Source organism: Microcaecilia unicolor, chromosome 4, assembly GCF_901765095.1.
Source record: "Microcaecilia unicolor chromosome 4, aMicUni1.1, whole genome shotgun sequence".
NCBI lineage: Eukaryota > Metazoa > Chordata > Amphibia > Gymnophiona > Siphonopidae > Microcaecilia > Microcaecilia unicolor.
Window position 1 is genome coordinate 167,572,396 of NC_044034.1, and position 18,381 is coordinate 167,590,776.

The following is an 18,381-nucleotide window of genomic DNA, read 5'->3' on the forward strand; positions in this document are numbered from 1 at the left end:
CAGGAAGTTCTGATAATGGGGGCGGAACGCGGCAGAGAAGACGCTTCCAGGTTAGAAGAAGGCAGCATGTATGATTTGCTACTGGCGCTGCTGCTGATGAGTGCTGAGACGGAGGGAGGTAGACCTGCGATCGTGGTGGCGGTAGGCAGCGTCTGGGGGGGGGGGTGCAGAGGTGGACCGGGGAGAGAGCCTGTTGTTAAACATTTACCAGCACACCACTGTCTAGTGCCCACCCATCCAACCTGTTGGCCCACCCAAAAATTGACTTGTGGCTATGCCACTGCCTCTCACTCCTCATTGTCCTCATTTACCCTATTTACTCAGGCTCTCCTGAAAACACCCTTAATGCACACTCTGTCTTTTGGAACAGTGAGTTCTGCCCACTTTTTATCAGCTGAAGGGGACAAAGGTGATGAGAACATTCTATTTCCTTATCACACCTGCCAAGGTTTCATACTCTGAATACAGTAGAGAAGTTCTATATAAGGTTGTAGCTTGATGGTGTGAAAGCTTTTCAATAAAAGCCTCGCTCTCCCAAGTACTTGGTTCTCCACTTTCTGTTCAGACGTGGTGCTGGTGGTTAATTTGCCTCCATTTTACATCCTTTCAGGAAGAAAGCTGCAGTCACCCCTGCAATGAAGGTAGGAAACGTGAAATGATTGCTGTTTGCTTCATTCAGTAATACAGATTTAACCATGTCAGTGATGGCCAAGATGAGGGAGATCTCCTAAATGTGCCATTAAATGACAGGAATCCCTTGGAGATGCCACTGTCAGGGTGGGGAAGGATCTCAGGGGGTGGGATCTTCTCAATGTGCCCCTGTAGGACAGGAATCCACTAGAGATGTCACTGTCAGGGGGGGGGGGGGTCTCCTAAATGTGTCATTGAATGACTGGAATCCCCTGGAGATGTCATTATCTGTCAGGTTGAGGGAGGTCCCTGGATGTACCACTGAGGGTCAGATCAAGGATATCTTCTAGACTCATCACTGAATGCTAGGGTGGGGGGATCTCTTAGGAGTGTCGTCACTGAATGTTCAGGTGAAGGGGGCCTCCTGGGGGCTGTAACCGAATGTGAGGGAAAGAGAGACTGTAAAGAGAAGGAGTGACAGGGTGATGGGGATTCTTTATACTGCTGGGTTTCTTCTCTTCCTTCTAGTTGTTACCTTCCAGGGATGCAGCTTTTGGTTTTACTGTAATACTTGGGAAGTGAGACACTGAGTGGGAGCTGTTCCAACATATAGGGGACTCTCAAGGCTCAGCATTCTGCAGGGAGGAATGGGTCTTTCAGGTCATAGTCCTAGCAATATTTTGCCCAATACAGCATCAGCAACTAGAGAGCTTAGGGATAGGGCCAGAGCTGGGGTTATTTGACCCCTCCCACTAAAAAGATGTTCTGCTGCACCCGCCCGTTCTTAGTGCAGTCGCTGTGTGACAGTGAGTTACAGTGGTGTGACTTGTTAGATTATTGTGACCAAAGAAAGAACTGGCAGCACACAGAAATGAGGACACCACAAGTGTGAACAGCTGAACATATAGGGACCACATGTTGGCTGAACACAAAAAGAATAAAAAACAGAGCAGGAAACGGAAGAACATTCAATAAATGCTGGGACTTAAAAATACGAAGTCTCAGTGTTTGTTGCGCATTCTTCCATTTCCCGCTCTATTGTTTTATGCTCTGCGCTCATAGGGGATAGTTCTCTAAAGGACACTAAAATAGTATTCTCTAATGGCATTTCTGCACCACCATTTATGTAGAAGGCAGGTGTAAATGTCGGTGCCTAAATGCTGATACTGACAATGTTCTATAAGTTGGAAAAAGTACAGAGCAGATCGTAAAGAACGTAATTTATTAAACAATTAAAAATATAATAAAAAATAATAATAATATAAATACATATTAGACGTTTTTACCATTAGATATATTTGATCTGATATAGATATGTTTAACATCCACCACACAGAAATTCTTTTAACATTATTTTTAAGTACTACTGAGATATCCTCTGACTTTTTATTTTTATTTTCATTTTTTATTGTTGCATTATATGGTATTATCTCTTAACGTTTTGCGCTGTTATTTATACTTCAGTTTGTATATTTGGATGTCACGTAAGATAGACGATATATATTATTGTTCTTTTTAACTAAGTATCGCAGAGCATACTTTCTTTTTAACTAAGTATCGCTGTGCATACTTTTGTCCTCTGGACCCCCTCGGTTTAGTTATGACATTTCTTTTCACGTTGTTTCCCCCGTTGGTTGTGATACCACACCATGAACTTTAACCCGGAGATCCTGTATTTAACTTCCTGTTTTTTTCGCGCGTTTTTCGGCTTTCTTCAGAGGCAAGAGACGCCAGATAGATTGGATGTAAGTATTTCTTATTAGGGTTTTTCGACGTTTGCCGGTTTGTTGCATCACCATTGATATAAGATATGTAACTCACCCCGGATGTTTGAGAGATATATATATTGTTTTGCGTATTTTAACCTTCCTCAGAGACGCTCGATAGTATTTAACTTCCTGTGTATTTTGTTCGCGCGTGTTTCGGCTTTCTTCAGAGGCAAGAGACGCCAGATAGATTAGATGTAAGTATTTCTTATTAGAGTTTTTTCGACGTTTGCCGTTTTTTGCATCACCATTGATATAAGATATGTAACTCACCCCGGATGTTTGAGAGATATATATATATATATTATTTTGCAGATTTTTACCTTCCTCAGAGACGCCCGATAGAAGCCTAGCCTATCTATATATATATATATATTTTTCCGACGGAGAAACTAGATAGATGGTATGAAAGAAGTTTAGCTGATATAATTTTCCCGATGGCGATTGTTTAGCGATACTATTAGCAGCAGTAATACCCGTATATCGGAGTTGTGCAGTATAAAATGATGATCTCTTTACTCTTTTTGCAACTAGATATATGATTTTTAATCGCACGCCAGTAAGCATCTTTTGAAATCACATTTGAGCCCCTTACAAGAATGATGTTGATAATATTATTGATCTGTATATGAATTAATATTTATATTATCATATATATATATTTTTTCATTATTTTTTTAGGTTATGTTGATTTGGCCCTCTCGAAGAGCTGTTTTTTCATACTGGGATTGCTAGCATATGTGAGTTTCCGTTTTAGGATATGCTCTTCACCAGTTTATTTGTATTTTTGATTTTTGATTTACTCTTTGTTTAATAATTTTCCTTTTCCCCCTTTTTTTCTTTACAGTGCATTATTGCAAATTGCTTATCATTTTTCCAACTTGAAAGGATTTTTGTGTAGGTGGGTGTATACTATATAAGTCTTCCATGTTATTTTCTTGTAAGTCTCTCATGCTACTTTTTAAGAATAAATATATATATATATATGTAGTTTGTTTTATTATATATGTTTTTTATAAAATATATATATATATGTGTAGTTCATATGGATGTGATGATGATTTTTTAATATGATTTTGTTAGTATATACATGTATATTTAAGTTTTATTATACTTGTCTGACTATATACACATATATATTTAGATGTTTTGTTTGTGGGTTTTGGTGTTATGGACATATACATATCTATAGTGAATCTTGATATATGTTTCTTTCCATGTGTATTTATGGAATATATATATATATTTAATTTTTTTAATATACATGTGACCGTATTATGATTTTAGAAGAGTAATTATAATAATTATATCTATGTTATGATTTCTTGTAGCCCCTGAAGCAGCCCTTGCTGGGCGAAACACGGCCTGTGTCAAAAGGGGCTTACTTTTCATATGTATTTATATTATTATTATTTTTTATTATATTTTTAATTGTTTAATAAATTACGTTCTTTACGATCTGCTCTGTACTTTTTCCATCTTGGAGCTTGCAGACCGTCTGCCTTTGTGCTTTCTTGAATGTTCTATAAGTTTCACCTGTAAGAGTGACTTCGCCCATGTCCCACCCACGTGCACCTCCCCCTTGCAAATACGCTCTAAGTAGTCCTTTTACTAAGCTGATGTAAGCATTGTGTGCATACGGCAGCCAAAAAGGGCTTACTGCGGAGTGCGCTCAGGCGTCCCATGGTAATTTTTGGATGTGCATGCACTACCCATGCGTTAAAAATAGAATTTATTTTTTAGCTCTGGGTGTGGGGAGTTGGCATGTTCTGTGCTAATCAGTTAGCACAGCTACTTTGCCGCGTGCTAACCAATTATTATGTGGTTATCTTGTGAGCCCTTACTGCCTACGGTAGGCGCTCACATGCTAATGGGAAAATTAGCACGTGGCCATTAATAGAGAAAATAGAAAATGCTGCCAGTTTATCCGTGTGGTAAAAATGGCCTTAGCGTGTGGGAATGATCTACGTAAAGATGCGCTGAGGCCACTGTGTTCCGTAATTTGGTAAGAGCCTGTATGGCACTTAGGTGTTACCTTATAGAATATCATGTAAGTGCACTTAGCTGCCTAACTGCAGTTTATCCCCCCCCCCCCCCCCCCCCCCACCACCACCACCACCATTTTGGTACTTAACTTCCATTTTAGCTCTGAAAGGGACCCTTTTACTAAGCTGTGGTAAAAAGTGGCCTGTGGCAGTGTAGGCACGTGTATTAGCTACGCGCTGGGCCAGTTTTTACTGTATCTGCAAAAAAGGGGTTTTCTTTAATATGATGGGAAAAGGGCATGTGGTAAAACTGAAACTAGCACGTGTCTAAAACCGGCCTGAACCCTTAACGCCACCCATTGATCTAGCAGTTAAGGGCCCACGCATTGCCAACTGCTGATTAACGCCAGCGTGGGAGGAAATAGTTAAGTAATTCATCCAGGCGCTATGGGTGCATGCCAAATCTGAAATTACCACCAGGGGGGTGCGCTGGCCTGGCGGTAGTCTTATTTGGGTGCGCACTGCACGTTAGTAGAGCCTATCGTGGCTTAGTAAAAGGGACACCCAAAGTTAGGCTCTGAATTGATGCCTAACATGTGGTCCAGTCTATGGAATTAGGGAGTGGAGGAGTAGCCTAATGGGTACTGCAATGGGCTGGGGAACTGGGTTCAATTCCCACTACAACTCCTTGTGACCCTAGGCAAGTCGCTTAACCCTCCATTGCCCCAGGTACAAATTTAGAGCTCCTTTTACAAAGGCATGCTAGCGTTTTTAGTGCATGCTAAAAATAAGCATGCACTAAAAAACACTACAGACACCCATATATTCCTATGGGTGTTTCTAGTGTTTAACGAATGCTAATCATTAGCGTGCGCTGAAAACGCTATCGCGTCTTTGTAAAAGACCCCATTAGATTGTGAGCCCACCAGGGGCAGAAAAAAGAATTACCTGCATATAGTATATGTAAACCACTTCGACTGTACCCACAGAAAGGCAGTATATCAAATCCAAGACCCTTTACCCTTAGGGTGATAGTGTCACAGTTATCCAATAGTCAGTACAGAATGGAGAGACAAAATGGTGAATGCAGGAACTCAGTGTCCTTAACATTCACTTTGAATTGCACCTAGTCAGGTGTTCAAGTCTGCTGCAAAAAGTAATGCATAATTTACCATTTACAATTTATTAATACCCATCAGAAGTATGGGTATTTGATGAAATTTTGCAAGGAAGGAGGAAAGAGCTGCAGCACAAGTGACAAGAAAAGGACATGTTCAGATGAAAGATAATACAAGCACAACCCAGTGTTTCCTTCTAGTTTAACAGAAACCATGATCCTTTACCCTTAGGGGGATAGAGTCACAGTTATCCAAAATTCAGTACAGAAAGGAGACACACATGGTGAATGCAGGAACTCAATGCCCACTTTGAATTGTACCTGGTCAGGTATTCAAGTCTGCTGCAAAAGGTAATGCATAATTTACCATTTACAATTTATTAATACCCATCAGAAGTACGGGTACTTGATGAAATTTTGCAAGGAAGGAGGATTCTGTCAGGAAAGAGCTACAGCACATGACAAAAAAAGGCACGTTCAGATGAAAGATAATACAAGCACAACCCAATGTTTCCTTCTAGTTTAACAGAAACCAAATCTAGTTGATCCAATGAGACGGGTACATAAATAACTGCGCCTTTATCCCTTGCACAGCGGTACCATTACCAAAGTGAAATATGTATTCACAGTTGAAGAGTATATTCCACACAGTCAACTCAGTACTCACTCAAAAAAACAGTGGATTTGTATAAATCTTGTATCAAAAAGGAGCTGTTAACTCCGCAACTCTTTACCATGCCCCATGAAATTGTTAAATTTGGGGAGGAAAAAGCCTCAGTTTACGCTGGGAACACACAATGGCACTGGAGGAAATTTTTTAGGCCTCCTCTTTCCTTCCAGCAGATATCTATTATCAGCTTTTAAAAAAACTCCTGCTACTATATCTTTTAATATTATTCACATTTTAACTTTTTTTTTTACTTTTATAAGCTTAATATTGCATCAAATGCAGAATACTAACAGTCCTTTTCTCAGATCTTCTCTTTGAATTTTTTCGGACAAAAGGGCACTTATCTCAGTGCTGAAATCCCAACGGGGACCCATTTCACCACCACTTCATCAGGGGATTTCTCAGCGTGCACCCTTACCTCATAGCATTTTACCTTCAGACAGTAAGCATGAAGAAGTCTGAAGGCAAAATGCTATGAGGTAAGGGTGCACGCTGAGACATCCGCTGATGAAGTGGGATGACTTTTTTTTTTTTTTTTTTTTTTTTTTTTAAATCAAATCTAATACAAACTTTATTATCTCAAAAAACTTTTTTTATAACAAGTCCAATAAAACGGATCACATGCACACTCAATCTTTCATTCATTCACATCAATTTAATACAATACAATAAATCTTCAAAACATCTTATATTATTACACATATTAGATCATCATACATAAACTGGGCCTTCTTTTATCATTATCTTGACGTGCTCTATCTCATATCTTATCGATTGTCCCATATTAGTCTTGAATAGTATAGATCTTGTCCATCATTACTGATTTTCCACCAGTTATCATAAGAATTATTTTTCTTTATAGTTCAATCATTTTTATTGATGTTCAACTTTCCAAACAATCATAACATTTCCGTTTTATCTTCCATTAAGTTATCACTGTGTTATACATAAACAGAACTCCCACAACTGGAACATCTTATTCTTTTTCCCCCTTTTTCCCCCCCTCCCCTCCCTTGTCCCCCCCTCCCTCCCCCCTCCTCTCCCTCCCCTCCCCTCTCCCCATTATTTCCAGTTCAAGGTTGCCACAGGCCTGATTGTCACTGTTAATATCTATAAATGTTCAAATGTTCAACAGGCGGCTTCTTGCCGCCGGGGACAAAGTCATCCAAAACGGAGCCCACCGTGTTTTAAATTTCTGTCCTGCTGATGATGATATATCTCCCACTCCAACTCTCTCCAGGCGCAATAGTGTGATCATTTGTGTTCGCCATTGTTGGACATTTGGTTCCTCTGCAGATAGCCACTTTATGAGGATAACCTTTTTTGCCATAACAGTAGTCCGCACAGCAAAGTCTCTCAAACCTTTTGGTGTTGGTTTTCCCAAAGCCGGTCGGCCAAACAACAGTTCGGCGTCCAGTTTCCAACTTGTCGCCCACCATCTGCTCACTTGTTGTGTAACTTGTGTCCAAAAACGTTGGATATGTGGGCATGTCCAAAACATGTGTCCTAAAGTTGCACCTTCCCCCCCGCACTTAGGGCAGGCGCCATCTGGCGATATTCCCATATGGAAAGCTCTTCTGGGCGGGATATACCAGCGCAGTACCACTTTATATTGTAATTCCCAGTGCGACTGGGCCCACATTGACCTTCTCATGCTTAAAATGTGCGTTCTGTATATTTCTTCAGGCAGTGTTAGACCCAAGTCCATATTCCATGCTTGGGCTATAACATTATATTGTATTTCTGATGCTGTATCTCTGATGTGCCTGTGGTGGAAGGATAGTGGCACCTTCTGTTGTGCAGAGAGTGAAAAGGCATCTGCTAACTCTTCTTGGACGTCCTCCGTTAAATTCTCCCATTCCAAACTTTTCACATAGTGCCGCAGTTGGTAATAATGAAATATGTCTGTGTCCGGCAAGGAGAATTCCTTCTGCAATTCTGGAAATGGTTTAAGCTTCCCTTCTACAGTCAGTACATGATACAGATAAGTGATCCCTTTAGTTTTCCACACTACAAATCTAGGATACAGGTTTCCTGGTGGAAATGAAGGGTTCCCACAAAGCGCCAGAAAAGGTGTGACTGTGTGTTTAAACTGATGCAACCTGCACACCCAGCGCCACACTGCTCGCGCGGTGGGCATAATTCCTGTCATTTCAAGAACCTCTGGGTGAACTCCTGTTCCTGAATGTAACATATGACTAAAATGAGTGTCCCCCATCAGTTTTAACTCCATCGTTGTTGCTGTGTAGTGCTGCATGTCTCTGTACCAATCTGTAATATGTCTCATCCCTCCTGCTACCGTTATGTGCCTCAAACTAATTAAACCCAGACCCCCGTATTCTGCCGGAGTCTGTAGTATAGCTATAGGGGCTCTTGGTTTTTTGCCCTTCCATAAAAAAGCTTGTGTAATTCGATTCAACTTTTTTTCATCTTTGCTTTTTAAATATAATGGTAAGACCTGAAAAGTATATAACCATCTAGGTATAATGATCATATTAAATAGCGCTATCCGGCCTAATAATGATATTGGATATGTAGACCAGGTGTGTAGTGCTGCTCTTGTGTCTGTCATTAATTTTGTTACATTAACTTCATACAGCTTGGAAAGATCTCTTGGTATTCTGACTCCTAAATACTTAAGAGAGTCCCCCTCCCATGTTAGGGGGAATTGGTTTTTCCAAGATGTTTTATTTTCTCCCATTATATCGAGCACCTGTGTTTTCTGAACATTAAGGGTAAAACCTGATAGCACCCCAAAATCTTCTATTATAGAAAATAAATTCGGCATGGAGCTTCTAGGATTTTGCATTACCACCAGAAGGTCGTCCGCAAATGCCAGCACCTTTACCAGCTCTCCACCCACTTCTATCCCTTCCACCTCTCTTCCCCTCTGGATAGTCTGGATAATAGGCTCTATTGTTAGTATAAAAAGTAATGGGGAGAGAGGGCACCCCTGTCTGGTACCTCTGCTCACTGGAAACACTTCTGTATTCACTCCATTGATACTTATTAATGCTTTGGGATCTGTATACAGTGTCTTGATCGCCTGTAGGAACCAACCTCGGAATCCCATGTGGCCCAACACCCCAAACATATATTGCCAATTTACTTTATCAAAAGCCTTTTCGGCATCTAAGCTAACCGCCATAGCTGGTGTTTCCCGCTGTTGGCAGTGCGCTATGGCTAGTAACAATTTTCTCATATTTTTAACTATTTGTCTATTTTGTACAAATCCCACCTGTTCCTGGCCGATCAACTCAGGCAATATACCGGCCAGTCTGTCTGCCAGTATTCTTGCCAGTATCTTTACTTCTACATTCAGCAGGGAAATCGGTCTGAATGAGTCTGCCTTGTCAGCTATTTTCCCGGGTTTTAACAGCAAGATTATTTGTGCCTCATTGGCATGATCTGGGAATGTACCCTGCTCCACCACTTGATCATAGTACGCCGTTAAGGGCCCTGTGATCTGCATCTGTAATAATTTATAGAATTCCCCAGTAAGTCCGTCGGGGCCAGGCGCTTTAAAGTGTTTTAACGTTTTTAATACCTTTTGTAGTTCCTTCCCGGATATAGGTTCATTTAATTGGGCTATCCCCTGCTGTCCCACTTGTGGTAACCCCAACGCTGTCAGATGTTCTTCTAGTTGTTGTTGATCTAGCTGGCCTGGGGATGTGTATAACTTTGAAAAATGTGTTCTCAATATCTCTGCTATTTTTTCTGAATTGTTCTGAGCTTTTCCTTGTTGATCCCTTATGGTTGTGATAACTCGAGAGGGCCCCCATGTTTTTGTTATGCGAGCCAGCATCGGTCCTACCCTATCTCCATATCTTTGGAATTTGTATTTTTGATAGTGTAAGGTTCTTGTAGCCCTCTCATGCAACAGTGCATTAAGAGTTACCTGTGCTGCATGATGTGCCTCCTTATTGTTTCTTGTAGGGTCCCTGACCAAGCGTTTTTTTGCTATGCTTAGCTCCTTTTCTAACTGTACTATAGCTCTAGCAATTTTCTTATTTCGGGCGCTCACATAAGCAATTACCGCTCCCCTAAGCACTGCTTTTGCTGTGGACCAATATAATATCGGGTTTTCTGAATGCTGCTGGTTAAAGGTTTCAAATTCTTCCCATTTCTGATGGAGATATCCAACAAACTCCTTCTGTTTATACAAGTATGTCGGAAATCTCCATCCCCTTGCCCCTTGATAATACGGTGGTGCTTCCAGGTCTATCCAAACCATCGCGTGATCAGAAATTTCTTCCGGGCCTATGCTAGCCTCCAGCACCCACGGGAATAGCCCTTGATCTACTAGTATGTAATCTATTCTTGAGTATGTGCCATGTGCCCTTGAGAGATGCGTGTAATCTCGCTCCCCGGGGTGCAGTGCCCTCCAAGCATCCACCAGATTTAATTGGTGGTTAAGATCTGAAAGAGCTCTAGATCTAGGGCCCCCTCGGTGTGCCCCCTTTGGAGAGGAACAGTCCATCTGTGGGTCTCCCACCAGATTAAAATCTCCCATTATTATTAGTTTTAGGGTTTGGTGTGGTATACATTTGCGAATTATTTCTTTAAAAAAGGCTTTATCATAATTATTCGGTGCATATAGTGCTAATAACAAAATTTCCCTGTTTTGTAACCACAAATGTATTAGCACATACCGACCCTGGGGGTCTGCACTAATCAGCTCTGACCTGGCCTGTAACCCTTTTCTAAGCAAGATTGCCACTCCTCCTTTCCTGCCTTCCTGTGTTGCTGCATGTACTTCCCCCACCCAACTCCTTTTTAGTTTCTTATGTTCTTCTATGGTTAACCGTGTTTCCTGGAGGCACGCAATATCTGCTTTATGCCTTTTTAATGATGTTAATATTTTTGCCCTTTTTATTGGTGATGTAATTCCTCCCACATTCCAGGTGATAATCCGGGTTCCTTTACCCATAACCTCCTATAGGTCTATTCCTATTCTGTGTGTTTTTGTGTTCCTTGCCATCAGGCGCCCAGCCTCGCCCGATAGCCTCTCTTTTTCCCCTCTGCCCCTTTAGCAGTTGTCGCCTTTTCCTATAATAGGTCTTACTAATGCTACATATTATGTTCGCCTTCAACAACCTTGTACCATACTTTGTGTCATCTATACCCCTCTCCCCTACCCTCTGTTTGTCCCCCCTCCCCTTCATTCCCTCCCTCCCTTCTTCTGCTACCCTTTGTGACCCCCCATATATCCCCATCTCTTCCCTATACAAGAAGAAGAAGTCTTGTGTGATGTTGGCAACCCCTCCCCCCAGCCCGACCTTTCCTTATGCATTTTAACCTGCCCCTTATGGTCTTTCCACTCCAACCGAGTTTACATTTTTTAAATTTCCTTTCCCTTCTACCATTCCTCTGCTAAGTCATTCCTTTCTCGCCCTGTGGGAAACATTGTTAACTTCTCTTAACTTTTTAAACATTCTGTATAACATCCATATAACTGAAAGTTTTAAAGTCCTTTCTACATTGCAGTCTCTACCCTGGCATAGCATTTTCTCACCGTGCCATTGAAAAAAAATGGAATCTCTCCCTGATCTGCATCCATCCTGTTTTTCAAGTCTGGTCCTTCATGCTCCTCTCCATAGTTGTCATGAACTTCTTTGCTGCTTCTGGCGTTTCAAATGTTTTCCAGGTTCCTTTATATTGTATCTTTAGTAGTGCAGGATAGATAAGCATGAATCTATTGTTAGTCTCAAAAAGCTCTTTACATAAAGGAGTAAACTGCTTCCTCTTTTCCTGAAGCGCTGGCGAGTAGTCCTGGAAGACCCTTACCGGGCTTCCCTCATATTGCAATGTTTCTCGTTTCTGCCTGGCTCCTCTCATAATCTCCATTTTATGAATAAAATTATGGATTTTTGCTATTACTACGCGTGGCCGCATCATTCCTTCTTGTTTGCGGCCCATCCTGTGGGCCCGCTCCAAACACAGTGGGCCTACGCTGTCTGAGAGGGCGAATTCCGTTTTCAGCCATCTTTCCAGAATGGTAGGCAGCAGTGAGTCAGTGATTGTTTCTGGAATCCCTACTATGCGGATGTTCGATCTCCTTGACCTGTTTTCCAGGTCGTCTATTTTGTAGTCCTGCAGGCGGACTTGTTTCTGCAGCTCCTCCATTGTTTTCTGTCTCTCCGCCGCTCCGTCTTCACTATCAGACATCCGTTTCTCCAATTCGCCGGTTCGGCGTACTGTATCTGCCAATCGTTCCTCGAGCCCCGCGATTTGGTCCGATAGCTGTTTTAGTTGGGGTTCCAGAGCCCCTTTTACCGCCTCTGTGATTTGCTGGAGCTGCAAGGTGGTAAATGGCGGCTGTGTTTGTTGTCCTGATCCCGGGCTACGCGCCATCTTGGATTCGCCCGCTGCTTGCGTTTTGTCAACGTCTTTTTTCCCCGCTTTTCCGGGCATCTCGACGTTTCCCCTGATAACGAAGGGGTCCATACACTGGACTCGCTGTGATTTCTTGGTCTGGGTGTTCCGGTTTGTGTTTCAAGATGATTTCGGGCGCTTAGGTTCGGGGCTGCCTCGGAGAGGAACTAAAACACGTCCGTTCCTCTCAATGCATCACGGGACCTCCTCGAAGTGGGATGACTTTTAACAGACAAGTTGAAATGAGCAAATGTCAGGCCATTCTTTTTAAAAGTCTTCTGCAGGGTGGAAGTTGTGCCAGCTAATGACCCATCTCAAATTTGATTCTGTTGGCCAGCTAATTAAAAATGTAGTTCACCCAGAATTGTATGAGTTCTTAAATTAAAAATGAGGTGTTTGAATTTGTTTACATAGTGTTTGTTCTGGACATAATTCAAAAATGTAGATTTTCTCTTTACTTCATACTCTTTAATGAGGTTTAGACAAGAAAAGATTGGCATTTCTTTGGATTTTATTCATTCTTTGGCTGCCTTTGATAGTGTTTTTACCAGAGTTAATACTTTCTCGGTTTGCATATTTGGGCAAAGGCAGCATACTTTTGAAATCTATCTTGTGAGTGGATTTATATTGGCTCAGATGTTTCTGATCCCTATCGGCTCTTTTATGCAACATACATATGCTACCACTCTATCAAAAGTTACGAAAAGCAGAAATTCATTTTAGAATGTATGCTGATGACATTTAACATTTAAGTTCAGTTAAGATTCAAAAGTACTTTGATCAGCTTAATGAGTTTTTCATATATATTTTTTTTAAATAGACCAGAGGCCACAATTATTGATAATGAAGAAGATTAGTTCAGTGTTACTAGCAAATCATGCTGGGCCTCTTAGAACTGAGATACACCATGAGACATTTTTAGAGTCCAACTTGATGAAACACCACCCCAAAATTGGCAAGGAGAGACAGAGATGAACTATACTAGTGCTTAATCATGAAGAAATGGAGCCTGTGCAGTCTGCAGAGTGCCAGAGTTGAATCTGGCTACCTGGGGATAGTGCTGGGCAGACTTATACGGTCTGTGCCAGAGTCAGTGGTGGGAGGCGGGGCTAGTGCTGGGCAGACTTATACAGTCTGTGCCCTGAAGAGGACAGGTACAAATCAAAGTAGGGTATACACAAAAAGTAGCACTTATGAGTTTATCTTGTTGGGCAGACTGGATGGACCATGCAGGTCTTTTTCTGCCGTCATCTACTATGTTGTTGGATGGACCATACAGGTCATTATCTGTCCCAGTAGACCATGTTACTATATAATGAAGGTGATAATAGGGCAATAATTTTGAAGTTTCGAGTAGCACAAAGATTGAAAGTTTTTGTATGTTGCAATTAATCCTTTGTAATGGGACCAGAACATGGTCACATGAGGGCCAGCCCAAGGGTATCTGATGCTGTAGCGGGAGTGTCCAGCCTCAGCCCTCGTCAAGTAGGGATTTCAGAATTGCCTCAATGAATATGCATGAGATCTATTTGCATACAATGGAGATAATGCATGCAAATAGATCTCATGCATATTCATTGGGGAAATCCTGAAAACCCGACTGGATTGCAGCCCTTGATGATTGAGGTTGCACAACCTTGCTCTAGGTGAACCTTCAGCCATGCTGTAGTGTAGAAGGAGGGAGAGAGGAAAAAGAACAATTTCTACACTACAGGAGGATGTGCATTTCTGTTCGTTTTTCCAGTGTTGCAGTGCAAGCTGAGTCCAGCTTTTTGGGGGCTTCCATTTTGATTTTTGACTGTTTATGTTTGAAAACTTTATATATTTATTTATTTATTACATTTGTACCCCGCGCTTTCCCACTCAGAGCAGGTTCAATGCGGCTTACATAGTAACAGAGATTACAGAGTATTGATGAAGAAACAAAATATAAGTTAAGTATATCAGAATAATAAAAGAAATAAGTAGGTAGAGACTGGGCAAGAGTGAAGGGAGTAGAAGGGGTATGAGCAAGGGTAGGTGAACATTGGAGGAGGGGTAGAAGAGGCGAAAGGGGGATGGGACATGGGATAAGCATAGGGAAATTAGATGGGAGAAGTGGATTAGGTCATTGTCGTTGTCTCCTGGAAATGTGATGGGTAGATGGGTTCATAGGATTAGTCTTGGTCATTTGGGTAGGCTTGCTTGAACAGTTCTAAGATTCAAACACTCAGCTCTCAGCAGTCTGTCCTTACCTTAAGAAATGTAGTTGTTGAATTACACATTCAGGTTTTGGCTTTGACTGAGACGTAGTAAAGATATGGGGCAGAACACTTCTTGATTAGTACTGTTCCCCCAGGATATGTTTAAGTTTATTAAAATGTTTGATATCCAGCCTTTTCTAATTATAGATCATGGTGGCTAACAGTACCAAAATAAGCATAACTAAAGTTTCAGAGGCTGGAAAGGAACACCAAAATTAAAATAGGAAAGAAAAAGACCAATCAAAAGAAAAGCACTCCACACTCTCCCACTCCACAGCACTAATCTCACTATGGCCTCCCACAACTGCCTTTTCAGTACCTTGAATTGTGCTTCATGAGGTTTCCCATTCCATTACAACACCTTCTGCTGCAGGGCTAGGGAGTCTCTGCTTCCAGGCTGTCCATGGTCTCCGTGTCAGGAGGAGCTCCTCGCCCTTCCTGCTCAGTCCTCCTCCTTGCTCAGCTCTGTCTGGTTTTCAGCTGGGCTTCAGAAAGCTCCTCCCCTCTATTTCCTTCGGAGAGAAGGCATCACATCTTGTTTCTTTACCAAGGAACTGGGCTTCATCTCCGTGACCACCTGGAGTAAGTTCAGTTCTACTCCTGAGGGGGTTACCCTGTTCCTTTCTCTCTGCAGGCGCCCCGGGTCTTCCCTCTCTCCCTTGTATCTATGGCCCAAAGCCCTTTCTCCAGAGATGGGTTTCTTAGAAACTCTCCCCCTAGAGGAGATCACTAAGCCTGCCTCATCATAGTCTGTATTCGGGGAGAGTCTGCATGTATGTGAGAAGTTCCTTTAGTATTTCGCTTTTAAGCAGAGATTTATAGCAATCTAGTGATTGCTATATTTTGTGACCTGTGGTTTCCCATAGTACTTGCATTAATATTTTCTTGTGACCAGGCTCACTGAGGTCTGAGCTCCAGTGAGGAGAGGATTAGTGTTGTGATAGTGCGACAGAATTGTTGCAAAGGTGCTGTCCATCACTGTCTCCCTCCCTCAGTATCTTATCCTGTTCAAGGTACACTTACACACTGCAGATACGGAAGATTGGGTTGGTAGGGTGAGCATGCAGTGTGTTTTCACTGTCCCCACAATGGGTACTCCCGCTAGTGCTCTGGCTTGCAGGTAGAAAGGAGATTGAAGGGTTGGGGGATATCCAGAGGGAGAATAGAGGGTGGAAGGGGACAGACTGACAGAAGTAAGCATCCACAGGAGAATTATCATTGCCTCTAATATCACTTTTTTTCCTGCGGCATCCTTTTGTCAGTGTTCTGAACTGCTTATGGCTGAGAGTAACACACCTTCTCTTTCACTTCAGGACGCTGAATTTCAGCACCTGTTGCAACCTGCTGAGGAGGAAGAGGAGGAGGAGGAGGAGCAAGAGACTCATGTGAAGAGGTCTGGAGCAGGAGGTCAGGAACAGGGTCACTGTATAGGCACTAAAAAAATGGCTTATATTGGCTGTGGCATCCTAGTATTCAGTTGCCTGGTGGCTGCTTGTGCATACCTGTCGGGCATCTCTAGTGACCCACTGGTGGATGTAACCACAAACTGTGGTGTGGTGCGTGGCTTCCACAGCAGCATTGGATATTCATTTAAAGGCATTCCCTACGCCATGCCTCCAGTGGGGCCCTTAAGGTGGAAACCGCCCAAACATACCTGCTGGAATGGCACACTTCTTGCCACTGAGTTCAAGTCCATCTGTGCCCAGTTGCGTCCACTTGGTGACACTGGGACAGTCATGGGCTCAGAGGACTGTTTGTATCTAAATATTTGGACACCATCCATCGAGTTGGATGCCAAGCTACCAGTAATGGTATGGATCCATGGAGGGTATCTACACATCTTCAGTGGCTCAGAGAAGGGTTACTGCCCAACTGGCAAACTAGCACATAAAACCCAGGCTGTCCATGTCAGCTTCAACTATCGACTCAATGCCTTCGGCTTCATGGCCCTGGAACTGTTGCGAGAAGGCTCACCTACAGATACCTCTGGTACGTAATCATCTTGCATCTCTCTGACTCTAGTAGTGCTAATAGGGACTCTTTCAGCTCTCTGACTACATACCTGGCTCAGGGAGTCTCTTTCTGGTTGCTTCCCAAGCATAGAGAGATTCCAGGATCCCTGGTTGTATCCCCAAGATACAGTCTCCCAGCTTTCAGCTATATCCCTTAGTTGTGGAATCTTTCAGCTCCTGTCTTCCCATGGGACGGGAAGTCTCTTGTTTCCCAACTGTATTCCACAACACAGGTTCTCTACATAACTCCTCTTCCACTCATTGGTCTCTAATGCTATCAGAGGGTCTCTGTACTTCTCAGGGTGCTGCATGAGGCATTTGTACCCCCTAGAGTTTATCTAGCTGATTTGTAGGGGGCAAGGTGTGGTGGAGATGGCTTCTCATGACAGATAAATAGTGTCTGAGTTTGTTTGTTTTTTTTCTAATTTGTGAAGGGGTAGCTTCTTCTGCTTGATTGGGGTACTGCTTCTCCCTGACTTCATGTGGAGGAGAGAGCTGTATCCCCACTCCTTTGTAAGCTTTTACATTTGTCACTAGGTAACTACGGGTTCCTGGATCAGATTGCCGCCCTGCAGTGGGTCAAGGAGAACATTCAGTACTTTGGGGGAGACCCTGAGAAAGTTACCATCTATGGACAGAGTTCAGGTAACCCCAAGGTCACCACATCCATCCCTGTGCCCATGCAGAGACACACAGCTACTCAAACGCATGTGCATGTGTGAACACACACACACCCCTTTCCCACACATAGATACTTTCCGGTACACATGCTTACATGACGACCTAAATGCATACAAACACAGAAAGGTATACCTGTACACTTATAGACAAACATATATAGATATGCCCTTGCGTGTAGATCCAATCTTTTATGCACTTGTGCACTCATGCATCCCTTACATAAACATATATACATGGTGTCTGGAAAGAACGGGACCCACAACATTATTCCAGATAACCCTAAAATATTCTACTGTAGCAGAAACTTCTGCCTGAAATTTGAGACATTTCTGGGTACTTTATTTTTCAACAGGATGGTTCTCCAGTGAATCCAGCTCACAAAACAGTAGAGCTCTTTATTAATGAAACCCCCAGAACTCATTGAGCCAACAGTCAAGGTTGAAGGAGAACACTTTGAACACAAATTATGCAAAGCGGAGATAAGGAGGGCAAAAAAGGACTTTGAGAAGAAATTAGCGTTGGAAGCAAAAATACATAGTAAAAATTTTTTTAGATACATTAAAAGCAGGAAACCGGCCAAAGAGTCGGTTGGGCCGCTGGACGAAAATGGTGTTAAAGGGGCGATCAAGGAGGACAAAGCCGTAGCGGAGAAATTAAATGAATTCTTTGCTTCGGTCTTCACCGAGGAGGATTTGGGGGGGACACCGGTGCCGGAAAGAATATTTGAAGCGGGGGAGTCGGAGAAACTAAACAAATTCTCTGTAACCTTGGAGGATGTAATGGGTCAGTTCAGCAAGCTGAAGAGTAGTAAATCACCGGGACCTGATGGTATTCATCCCAGAGTATTAATAGAACTAAAAAATGAACTTGCGGAGCTACTGTTAGAAATATGCAATCTGTCC

General features: G+C 42.5%; 1 protein-coding gene across 4 annotated transcripts in view; it reads left to right on the forward strand.

Annotated features, from left to right (window-relative positions):
• The window catches only part of LOC115468841 (para-nitrobenzyl esterase-like), a 56,254-nt gene that overhangs the window by 18,457 nt on the left and 19,416 nt on the right, over positions 1–18,381 (forward strand). Inside the window, exons 2-4 of one of the 4 annotated variants that reach the window (XM_030200881.1) lie at positions 611–641; positions 16,100–16,775; positions 17,336–17,443. In XM_030200881.1, the coding sequence (XP_030056741.1) occupies positions 636–641; positions 16,100–16,775; positions 17,336–17,443 (790 nt within the window). In that variant the 5' untranslated portion in view covers positions 611–635. Of the gene's footprint in view, positions 1–610; positions 642–5,772; positions 5,850–16,096; positions 16,776–17,335; positions 17,444–18,381 lie in introns of those variants that run through there. The other 3 variants (XM_030200878.1, XM_030200879.1, XM_030200880.1) reach the window with 3 other exon arrangements.